This window comes from Theropithecus gelada, chromosome 1, assembly GCF_003255815.1.
Source record: "Theropithecus gelada isolate Dixy chromosome 1, Tgel_1.0, whole genome shotgun sequence".
NCBI lineage: Eukaryota > Metazoa > Chordata > Mammalia > Primates > Cercopithecidae > Theropithecus > Theropithecus gelada.
In genome coordinates, this window is record NC_037668.1 from 7,493,915 (window position 1) to 7,506,480 (window position 12,566).

Genomic DNA, 12,566 nt, shown 5'->3' on the forward strand with positions numbered 1-12,566 from the left:
CCCAGCCAATAATGGGCAGATATAAACACATAGCTTGTGTGGGTGTGTTGAGGGCAGTAGTGCTCACTGTGTTCTCCTCAGCCTGCCACTATTTGCCACCTGAACTCTGCAGTGTCTTTGTTAAAAGAAAATAGCACTGAGATTTACCTCATGCTCCAGATGGTCTGTATATGTCAATGGGTTGAGCCTGTCTTCCTCACCTTCTTTTTCTGACACTCTCCCCTCATTCCACTGGAATCTGGATATTCCATTTTAATTGTGTTTTTATTGCTTTACATAAGATAAAGCTTTTATAATGAAGAAAAATATTGAAAAGCCTCTTCCTCTTAAAAGCCTCTGTGACTCACCAAATACACACAAACCACAGCTGAATAAAGCCATGATTAAAGTCTATGTAGAATAAATCTCTCAATGAATAGAGTTTTGCTTTTTGTTACCACGAGTCATCCAAGCCCCTTGATGTATGTTGGGCCCTCTTGCTCATAGACCTCAGTCCTATCATCACTTTCCCCAGCCATGAATCTTATCCTGTGTGATTGCTCAATGGGAAGAAGTCTTGTCTGACAGGAGGCTGAGGGAAGGCTTCCTGGAACATGTGTAGAAAAATCAGGAAAATGACCCAAGTGAAAGGTAAGCACAGAAGAAGAAAATCAGCAGCAAACTGATAGCTTTCCCAGCTGGAATCCCTGCCTGCGCTGAATCCAGAGGCTGCTGGAAAAACTGAGCAAGAGTGATTTAGGGGGAGTTTTGCCCAGATTTTGGTCTTCTGGCTCTTGCTCTGTGTAGAATCATGTTGTAAAATAAAAGTAAAAAAAAAAAAAAAAAGCAAAAAAACAAAAAACGAAAACTTCAAACAGTCTCTGAAACAACATATTTTCCAGAGATAAATTTATATTTACCACCAGAGGCTGCATATCTGTGGCACGAGATACCTAAATGTAAACCAAAGAACTTCACTGGGTGATCTGAATATGTGATTTCTTGTATACACAGGCAACATTTACTTTGATTTTATTGCTTAGAGCAACTATTAATTAAGAGAACTTGCTGGCCATCTGTTCTGATAAACTTCTGGTGGTTTGAATTCTTTGCAATATTTTTTCTAGCTAAACTTCTCTTATGACAATCATAAGCCTCATTTTTATTGTGTTCATGATCTTTTGCCCAAAATAGTGATATTTTTATTTAATGGATAAAAGAGAGATTGTGATTACAGCAACAACTGTTATGGGCTGAGAAAGGAGCCAACTTAAGAAAGAAGGAATATAACTGGTTGTTATTTTTAAAGGACATTCTTCAAATATGACAAACTGTAAATAAACTGTATATTGCCCTTTGAGGGTAAGAGCCTGAGGTGGAAACTCCACACATGGCCATCAGGAGGCCTGGTTTGGGGTTTTCAAATGCTTCAAATGACTCCTGACATGGTTTGACTACAGAATTCATCTACTTAAAGATGAAGGAAGACAAACTCTGAAACTGATGGGAGCTACTTGTTTTACACATTGAACTGTGACATTTTTCATTTTTACAACCATTGCTGATGTAAGTGTTATGTAAACTGTCCTGGGTGCAGTAAAAACAGCCCCTCTGGGAAGCCTTAGGACAGTCCCAGATGTCTGACACCGAGGAGGAAGACTCTATCTTTTGCTATCAAGAAGAAGAAGAAACTGAGGATAAGAGAAGAGAGGATGCTTGCTCAGATTTATTTCAAGAAGGAAAAACTCTGCCTCAGGTCTCCATTGCGGTGCTTTGCTTGCCACCAAGTCTTTTTTCTACGAATGGGACCAAGGCTGGTGCTGTGTGGCAGGTGCCTTGCTCTTTCTGCCTCTCTGTCAAATATACCTTCAAGGCCTGACACACACCCTCTCCTTCCTACCCGTGTCTCCGCCTCCAGCTTCCTTTTGGGATAGGTTCCTACCTTCTTAGGACTTGGTTGTCATCCACACCACGTTTTCCCCAGTATGATGTTAGTCAGGTGGGCCTCTTTCTGACTTCTCCTTACCAAAGGCAGAGGTTGGATTCCCATTGGTGGAGCTCAAGCCAGGACTGCTCTGTCTAAGGCCAGTTGGCCTGAGAACCAAAGAAATGAGCCTTGTCAGAGTTCCTAAGCAAGAACAGGTCGAGACCACTGGGGAGCCATGTGTGGTGTAGGACCTCGCTGTTCAAAGTGTGGTCCCCAGAGCAGCGCTGTGTATGTCACCTGGGGGTTTGTTAGACATGCAGGATCTTAGTCCCCCATCCATCACCTACTGAATCAGACCTGATTCACGTGAACCTGAAAGTTTGAGAAACACTTCCATAGAGAACTCAAGGCAGGATTAGGGTTAGGGGTGCACAGCCAGCTGAGAGTTTGGAACTCAGTAGGTTTGAGACAGGAGTGGGAGCAAGTCATCAATAAGTAGGTGGAGGCCAAGGTATGTGTGGGGGTGGGCCGGGTGATTGCTGCCTACATCAGAGGGAGTTGGGGGCTACCTGTATGTGCTGTGGATATGTGGTCTCTGGGTATATCCAGACTGAAAGTTGAAAGTAACACCCAATCCTCTATTCAATCTCCAACTGTGATGTAAGGGCCCGGAGGACAGGGGCCCCATCTTACTCCTCTGTCTACTCTGGGCTTAGCATGGCACCTTGCACATCACAGATGTGCAGTCAGTGTCTACCAAACTGAATAAGGTCCCTTTGGCCTTACCTGTCCATCACACAGCTTGGGGTGATTATAGTGGAGTCACCATTGATTCTATACTTCCTGCCGAGTCTCCTGGTGACATAATGACATTTTGATATTTTCTTCAGGAAAAAAGCACACTGCTGGATTACATAGGGTCCAGCATCACAACCCTTGAGAGTCCAAGCAATACTCTAAAAGACCCAGGCCTCTGCCTCAGTGACAACTCATCAACGTGCCATTTCTGCAAAAAGGAAAATGGACCTGCTGTTTCTTGCTGTTATTTTCTGAAAAGTCAGTGCCCAGATGCCAAGCCTAGAACCTTGCTGTGCACTCAGGAAACCATTATTGCCAGCCTCTACAGACCCTCAGGAATGAGCTCTGCTTGCAACAGCCTTCTCCTGGCAAGAGTTAATACTAAGGTGCAGCTGAAGGAATGTGAAGACTGGAAAGCCAGCTTGGGGGATTGCTATTGCAATCAGAAGACAGCCCAAGTCAGAGTTCCAAAGCCCTTTGAAGGTATGCCAGCTAAGACACATGTTTCCAATTATCATATGCAATCTCGAGACAGTGTGCAAGTTGCACTTTCATTATGTCAAAGTGAAAGGAACGGTGGGGGTGAGATAAAGGGGGAGAGGCTGCTAAGCTGGAGACTGCACTTAGCTGTGGCACCAAACGTTAGCCAAGGCGCCTGGCTGGCCTCTCCAACCCAAGTCTCCCCCTGGAGCCAGGGGTGCACGGTACCTACTCTGAGAGCCTTTTTTTTCTTCTTGCTTTGGGGATCGAGGAAACCCAACTGAGACGGCTGGAGGAGGCCCCATCTTCAGGAAGATATTTGACCAGCTCTTTGGTGTTTGGTCTTAACAGAGACAAGATTTTGTGAAAACCATATGGGGACTTTAACTGCGTTTTCCTACAGGATGTCACAGGATTATTCTCTGAATTTTTCTAAGGTCTGGAATTGCAGGAGAAGCTAACTCCTCTGCCAGTTGTAGCTCAGAACGAAGTGAAAGAATAGACAGAGACTCTCACTTCTATTAGCGATCTCTCTCCCATTGAGGCTGGGCAGCCTCTTGGTTGGATTTTACCCTGTTCTTAATTCTGGAGTAAGTCTCAGCATAGGACAATAATTTCACTCAACTTATTTTCCATGTGCAGTTTGAAGTTGTTTCCTCCAGGAAGTCTTTCCTGGCTTACTCTTTCCATTGGGCTACTTCTTATTACAGTAGTCATCATTTAGAATGCTTATTGGATGGATTTGTATGTTACACTGTGTTTTTAAGTCAGTGTGTGGGTGCATGTGAGTGTAGAACGAGCACTTCCTGGCTGCTTCTCAGCTTCCAGGGATTATACACACATATGCATACACACTATCCTTGTGTGTGTACGTTTGTATATTGTGTCTATATTTGTGCATATATGTGTATATAGCTGTGTGTACTGTGTATTTACATATGTTTCAATATACAGTGATTTATGTACCAAACATTGAATCAAATGCCTTACAATACAATGAAGTAGGTTCTCTTATTATCACCTACATTTTACATATAAGGAAACTGCAGTGCAGAGAGAGAAGTAATTTGTCCAGTGTCACTCAGCCAAGCCATGGGTGAGGCCAAGCTTTATCCCTGATGGTCTGATCTTGCTCTTGACACCAGCCTCTGAAAACTACCCAGATGCCTCACATGCCTCAGGGAGGACCCTGTTTTCAACTGAGACCATTAACGCATGTATGGCTGACACAAGGTAGGTGCAGGGGATAGGAGGAGACAGGGTGGGGATGCTGGGGATAGAGAAAAAGATGGAAACTAAGTTCTGTCTTCCTTTCCTTAAGACATTGATTGCCTGCCACATGCAAGAGTGGGTCCAGGTGCTGAAGAAACACAGATGTGCTGCATCCTTGACTTTAAGGAGCAGCCCTGGGTTGGAGGGATTCTCTGCAGGCTGCTGTGGTAGAGGGAAGATTTGCACAACTTACTCTTGGCCCTGGGCCCCCTGAGCCATCTTCACACACCCAGGTGAACTTTGGGAAGGTCAGAGCTTTTCAGTTGCAAACCCAAGTGAATTAGAGCAAAACAGATCCCACGTGCTTGACACGTGGAAACTTTCAAAGCCAATGGTTTATAAACTTGCCAAGGGCTGGGGGAGTAAACACATCCCAGAGAACAGTGGAGCACTTCTCTGGCATTGATACACATAAGCAGAAAGCACAGCCTTCCCCGCCGCTTGCCTTAAGATAGTCTTCAGTCTTAGAACCCAGAGGCTTGCTCAGAGCTAATCCACATAAAGTGCTTAGTGTGGTGCCTGGCACATACCAAGCTCCTAATAAATGCTAAGGTCACTATTAGCATTGCTTGTCACAGAATAAACCTAGGATACATCTATAAAACTGTCCATAAGCTTCCTTGCCTTGTGGAAAGTTGTTCCACTCTATTCTAACATGCTTTTAGGGGTTCTCAGCTAATCTACTTTTCAAAACGAAAATTTATTATACACTTCGTAAGTGTTAGCTAGTTTTGTATATTTATATATATTATTTCATTAAATTATCTCTCAGCCCTCTGAGAAAAGCACTATTATCATCCATATTTCACAGGTGAAGAAATCATCAGAGTTTCCATATGTCAATTGTCAGAGATGTTAAGCAACTTGCTTAAGGTTACACAGCCTTAGCAGAAATACTTGTTTGAATCCAAAGCCTACCACTATGCTGGGATCACTAGAATCCAGGTGGCCTACCTGAACTCGGATTCAGGCATCTGAAGCTGAATAGCTGCTGTTCTTGCTTTTACCCTCCTGGTAAAAGCAGGCTATGCCTTATCTATCTATCTATCTATCTATCTATCTATCTATCTATCTATCTATCTATCTATCTATAATGGCCTGGCTATGCCACATCTATATTCCATGATGTCCACTGACCAGAGGGTTTCCCTTCTCCAGTCCATACATGTGCCAATAAACAAATTATTCAGTGAGCACCAACATGGCTGCTTCTCTCCTATAATCAACACAGGAATTGTTAAGTTTGGAATAAATTACTTTGCCTAACACTTGTATAGGACTTGACTGTTTGCTTTCAAATACTTGGTTTTGCTTCTTGCTCACAACTCTGGGATATAGGAATGATTATTTTCATTTCACAGCTGCAAGAACTGAGCTCAAAGAGGAACTGTTGCTTGCCAAAGTTTCACAGATAGAAATGGGGGAGCTGGGGCCAGAACCCAGCTCTGCTGACACCAAGCCCAGAGTTTGTACCATGACACTGGCCTGCTCCCTCGGCACTGGGTTTGGCTGGTGACCTCGACTCTGAGCACCCGTTGCCTCCCACTATTCCGTTCAGGCCTGTGCAAGAAAGACTCCCAGGCCCCTGGGTTCTCCATAGCCCACACTTCCACTCGGTTCCGCTTCGCTTGCCCAGCTGTCACTCCTCCAAGGAGCAGACACGAGACCCGGGTGCCCTTTTGTCCTCTACTCTAGCTCTGGGCGGATCCTCCTCCCATGATGTGGATGATGCTGAGGAGAAAGTGGTAAGGCTTTTAGGAGGAACACTGCTGTTTCACGGAAATGAAAATAGCTGCTGTGTTGTTGCTGAAACTCTGTCCCCATGGTGGGCTTTCTATTAGCAGGGAAGGGGGTCAGGCTGGGGAGGCTGGCGCTCTGGTTGGGGGAGGGCGTCAGAGGGACAACTGAGTGTACCCCAGAGCCAGGCACCCCGCGGTCTCCCAGGCCGGGGCTTGAGCCTTGCTAGCAGGGCGGACAGCCAGGGCGGGTGCTAGTTTTCTTGCGCATGGTGGAGGATGCCTTCCACCAAAGGAAGCTGCCGAGGGGAGACGGATCTGCTCTCACCTTTTGGGCTTTTGGGGAACCCAGGCAGAAAAATCTCAGTGAGGCACGGGAAGGAAACTTTTGCAAAATGTGCCGCTGCCGCTCCTCAGCAGAGGATAGTGGGCGGTTTGAAGCTGTTTTCTCCAAGTGTTCAAGTGGCTGGGGCCCTGGCGACCCGGGTCAGCCTCTCTGGGACAGCCCGGGTGGGTCTGAAAGCCAGAGCTCCCCCGCGTGTGGGAGCAGAGCCCAAGCTGCGGAAACCACCGGGCGCTGGGTTGTTTTTGGAAGGCTCCGACACTGATCAGCCAAACTGATATCCCTTATATTGTGTGAAAACATTGGCTCCCAGGCTGGGACTCCAGCGTTTCCGCCTAGAGCAGATTTTGCCTTTGGGTAGGTGGTGGTGTTCCTGGGGTGAAGGGCCCTCCTCTTACCGGACACCCAGGAGAGCAACCTACATGAAAGTGAGGGCCTCAGCCTCCGGGCTCCCTCAGAGGGTCCTCCCTCTTGGCGGCCCAGGGGAGCCAAAGACATTTTTTAGATGTCCCAATGTCTTACAGTGCAGCGGGCAGCACTCCAGGACCCTCTTTGTTGGTGTAGCTGCTCACAAGCCCACCTTCCTGATGGGGAGCTTCCTGAAGGCCTCCCTCTCCACTCCTCTCTCCCCACATCCCAGGTCCAAAGTCCAGTTCTAAGACAAAGAAAGGCACCCAGAAATTGTTTATAGGGGCACCTAGGATAGGTGAGGTCACTGGCATTGGACCCCAGTAAAAAGTCACAGACATAGATCACTGGGAGGGCTCCCTCCCGAGCCCTGTATCTCACCGAGAATCTCAGCACAGAATGTTCTAGCTGGTGTTTCTTGAACATAAATCTTTATTCCAACTGCAATAGCTTTGACAGAAAAAAGCAGGGCACATTTCATCATGCTTCGACCCTAATCAAATGGTTCTCATGCCAAAGCTCCCTACAGTTCTAATTTGCCCTATTTGGATGGGGTTGGGGGTGGGGCAGGACAGCGAGAGTTACAGAGGGAATGAATAAGACCATTTGCTCTTTTCTCGGATGGACAATTTGGGCCTGTTCTCTTGAAAACCAGTGTAGGCATTTCATCCTCGGAGGGAGACAGGACGGCTAGGAGGGGAAAATGTCTGTCTTACTACAACTGCTCTGTCTGGGGCAAAATTGTGGCTTCAGGGAAAATACAAAATGAAAGTTGCAGGGGAAGGGGGTTGTGTGAGGCTAAGTGGAGCGAACCCTGGAGTCCCTCTGTGACCTTCACTCCTGTCTAAGATGCTCTGGATGGAATCAGTGTTGATGAACACATTCACAAAGCCCCACGAGAACCACCCAGGTTGCTAACTTTCCTGGAGGCTGGAGAGTGCTGGTAAAGATGAGAGATCACACCTTCCTCCTCCTGCTGCTCTGTCCTCCCCTCCCCTTCCTCACACCCCTCTCTGGCCTTCTCTTTGTCCTGCTTGTTTCATTTCCCCTGTTGGGGAGAAGCAGAAAGCCGTTGTTCCCTGCCGGCCCACCTGTCCTCCACATCTCCTGGTTTATTTGGTTCTCACTCCATTTACTTAGTCTTTCTGCCCCACCCACTTCTCTGCAGGTCTCACAGCCCCAGTCACCTTTGGTCACTTATGGAAATCATCCAATTAAGAATAAAAAAGTTTTCAGAAGTTCTTTCCCATCTCTGGCTTCCTTGGCTGTGGGCCAATGTTGGGGCCCCTGGAAGTTGCTACTGTGGCTGTTAGTAGGTTGTAAGAGTGTCAGAGGCACTAATGTTTTCTTGGGGTAATGAAGTCTTTCTGCAGGAGGCTGCTGAGGGATAAACCGAGGAGTGGCCATGAGTACTAAGGCCAGCTGAACATGAAACCAGATCTACTTTGACAGGCCTCACGAGATTACTCTGTTACAACTCTTCCAGACGGCACATCTTCCCCTACAAATGAGCAGCGCACAGATCTTTGGTGCAAGCCTCGTCCTATCTATCAAGTGCCCCCAGAACTGAGACTGTGCCTCTGAGGCCAGGGCAGCCCCGTGCCCAGTGGTGATCTGCCTCCTGATGAGGCTCCACTAACTTCCCCAAGGGAGGAGACCAGAGCCCATGCTTCCAGGCGGTGGGCAGGTAATCCAATGATTAGGTAGCTTTGGCTCTGGAATGTAGAACAAAATTGCAATCCAGCAGGCTTCCTTTGCTAATCATGCCTGACTTATTCTAATATCTGAAACCAGTTAGCCTTTCCTGAAGTTGCAGCACTGGCTAGGGGTGGGGTAAGGGTTACAGGTGGGCCTTAGAAGGAGCCAGGGAGTACTTTGGACAATTCGGACAATTCCCCCTGCATCTTCCTGAGACTTGCAGATGATTTTACTGAGAAAAATAACCAGTGTCAGCACACAGGATGCTTCCAAAAATTTAATAAATAATGATTCTTTAAAACTGTATAAACTATAAATTACCATGCAGTCCTTATAATTTAAAATAATTTACAGGTTGAGGTAGGGAGGGGCCCAGGAGAGTGTGGAAGGGGCAGGGGAGGGAGTGTGTCGGCAGGTCAGGCTCTTCTCACAGCCTTCCTGCTGAGCACACACACACAGGCCGTGTCGATCCGGATAAATCGCCAGGCAGCCTGCTTGCCATCCATGGTCAGCGCCTTGACAAAGGTGTGAGTCGTGGTACAATATGAGTTCCAATGCTTTGAGTCAATGCCCCGGCACCCGCTGTCAACGGGATTTGGGTCCCGGCACTTGGTCTCAAAAAAGTACTGTTTGAATACACTGTTGTTAATGTTCACCTCTCCCAACACCATCACCTCCTTGCCCTTGATGTCTGTGGCGGTGGTCTTATCCCCAACCCACACGCTGACACTGTCACACACCGAGAACTCGCCCCTGTGGAAGATGGGGTGGGACGATGACCGCTTGCTCCTGTGAGTCCTGTTGAAGGGGGCAGCACCACCGACCTCAAAGTCCAGATCCTGAGTGTCTGCAGCTTCAGGTGGGGGCTGAGTGCTAAACAGCACACGGGGTGAACGGAGTCGCCGCTTTTTAAACAGCCTGGGGTCCACAGTAATGTTGCGGGTCTGCCCTGCCACTCGTGCAGCTATCGCCACTGCCGGGGCGCTGCGGACTCTGCGAAGGGCCGTGTCAAGGGAATGCTGAAGTTTAGTCCAGTGGGCTTGGGGGATGGTGTGTCCTGCAGGGACATTGCTCTCTGAGTGTGGTTCTGCCTGTATGCCGATCAGAAAAGCTGTGATCAGAGTGTAGAACAACATGGACATTACGCTATGCACCTGGAATGAAAAAGAAATGAGGGTGACTCCATGGAGTACTAAATGCAGTCAAAAGGCAGTTTCTGGGTCCCTCGGAGTTGACCTCCCACGGGGATCACAAAGAGATTTCATTCAAACTGGGGCATTTCTGAGAGGGAAAGGGTGTGCTAGCAATGGTTACACCGGGACAACAGGCATAAGCCGGGCTGACTCAGGCAGTATGGATGTGTGGTCTCCCCATCCAGGCTTCTCCAGGAAGGGACAGAGCCCCTGGAATGTTGCCCAGTAGTTCAGTATGAGCTTGGAAATATCAAACAGAATCCTTTGAGTTCTCTGACGCTTAAGGAGGCTGAGGGAGGTGGTAAGTGTCCATGTGTGTACCAAGGAGGCCGGTGGGGAGAGTTTGACACCTCTCCCTGGCACTTGTGCCTTGATGTGATGGTGCTGTCCTGCTCAGCAGTTCTGAATCCTCTGGGAAGGCACTGGGGAGATCTGCTGGGGACATGTCTTGAAGCCTCAGCACTGGGTACCCCCTTTCAGACAGTGCACTGGGTCAGCTCTAAGATCTGGTGACTCGGAGCCCTTGTTATGAATTCACAAAGCATCATGTTTGGCAAAAACCTTGTGGCTCTGGGACCAACTTAGTCCAGGCACCTCTTCAGACACTACCCCACATATATAACTGTGGACCACATAATAGTTCCTCTTTGTGTAATGTTTTTAAAATGTTTTCACTTCTATCTTCTCATGAGTCTGTGAGTTCGATTAGGATTTATCATATTTATTTCACATATAAGGAAACTGATTCACAGAAAATGAACTAACACTAAAGCATTGAAGTCATAAATGAAAACTGAACCAGAAATAGAATCCAAAGTTGACCCCTTACTAAGCCAGTCTGTCCTTCCATCCACCCTTCCTTCTTTTCTCCCTGCCTTTCTCTTTCACTCTTAAACATGTCTTTTCTTTTTATTATTTGTTCTTATGTGACTATAGATCAAATGGTATGGATCTATCTGTCCCCAAGAGGACTCTATACTGCACTGCAGTTACCCCACAAATAATCCCCCCACTTGGTCAAGTAGTTGTAGAATTAGTTCTCCTAGAGGGCCTCTCACTGGCCTCTGTGGCTCTCCTGTGCATACTTGTAGATGTGTAGCAAACATCAGCTCCTCTGTAAAGCTTCCACAGATCTTCTTGGTTGGATTAGAAATATCTCCTGTAAGAGTGTTCTGCAAACTTCCAATTCTATCCTTTCTCCCATCTCTCCTTCCCACTCTCATGGATCATTCTACTTCCTTTCCACACAGATACCACCTAGTCCTCGAAGCCTTTTCAGACCACTCTAACCAAAAATGATATCTTTCCATTCTGCACTTCAGAATAGCATAATTGTATGTGCATATGTGTGTGTGCATGTGTGTGTGTGTGTGTGGTGTGTTCTCTTCTACTAAATCAGTGCAATGACAAGAATTCTGCATTGGGTCTGGGGGTTAGAAAACCTTGTTTGGATTCCTACTCCACTACTTGTTAGCAGAAGAAACCCATTTAATTTCCCAGAGCCTTAGTGTTCTCATTGATCGGAGGTGGGCAAGAAACACTATTTCCCAGAGTCATTGTTAGGATGAAGTAGGTTCTCACAAAATTTGTGTAAATTATGAGTTATTTCCGTCTGCTTGTGTCAAGGACTTTGTCTTTTGTGTTTTCTACTGCTGGGTTTACCTCTCTCAGACCTCCTTCAAAGCCATTTTTATTGTCTCACCGTGACTGTGAGGTACTGGAGGGTGGAGCTGTGTCTCATCCACTTGTGTATCTGGGCACTCCATCCCTTGTATTCCACAACAGTTTGTGCATAACCCTATCACCTCTCCTAGGGTTGTGGGTAATCATTGACTTGTCTGTCTCCCTGAGAGTGCTTTGGAAGCTGCACATTTTGCACTTCAATATTTCCAGGGCCAGTTGCCGTGTCTGGCATGCAGTAGGTACTCAAAAATTAAGGAGAATGAATGAAAGAATGAATGGGAGTGGCAAGAGAAGCTCACCATCTGCCTTCTTTCCATCACAGTGCGTGGTTTCTTTTGGCCTTTGTGCATATGGCTACACACTGCTTTTTTAATCTGTTTTAAGGCAACGCATTCTTCTCCTCCATACTGTGCTTTTATTCAGCTGGAAATAGACAGCTCTTTGGTGAGATACCAAGAAGGAAATCACCAAATTCTTTTCTCTTTGGTTTCTTTGAAGAATGCTTCTGTTTGCTCCAATTCTCCAGCTGACCATGCAAAGGAGGCAATGGCATATCTGGGGTTTTGACCATTACCAGATCTGTTGGCTAATGGTCTTGCAGATAAATGTCTGGACAACTCTTAGAGGACTGAATATTCAGTTGGCAGCAAATCTAAACCCTTTACTTTTGCTCCTTTTCATGTTTCATTTCTTTGTTCTTCTCAGTACATAATATCTCTTATTAGATAGATTAAAGGAGAAGAAAGAAAACTGAAATTCATCCCCTTATATCCAAATCAGTAACACTTGTTAGAATTTTGAGGGGGAAATGAAAATAACTAAATAAAAAGGTTTCGATGGACATAAGGGACATACTTCTCCCTATTCCCCATTACCCGAAGTTCCCACTTCATTCATGGTCTCCCCTTTGGTGGGCTCATCCTCTTCTAAGGAGCCCATTGAAATTTCTGTGCAATCGACTCCCATACCTGGATCTCTAATCAACTAGTCTTTTGAAGCTAGTTCTGCCTTCCAGCTTCTTGAAGGCAATTCTCCATAGATACTGGCAT

At 46.6% G+C, this 12,566-nt stretch overlaps 1 protein-coding gene across 1 annotated transcript in view; it reads right to left on the minus strand.

Moving 5' to 3' along the window:
- Positions 1 to 8,905: 8,905 nt before the first annotated feature.
- The window catches only part of NGF (nerve growth factor), a 52,802-nt gene continuing 49,141 nt past the window's right edge, over positions 8,906 to 12,566 (minus strand). Inside the window, exon 3 of the mRNA XM_025360595.1 lies at positions 8,906 to 9,795. Coding sequence (XP_025216380.1) covers positions 9,058 to 9,783 — 726 coding nt within the window. The 5' untranslated portion in view covers positions 9,784 to 9,795 and the 3' untranslated portion in view covers positions 8,906 to 9,057. The remainder of the gene's footprint in view (positions 9,796 to 12,566) is intronic.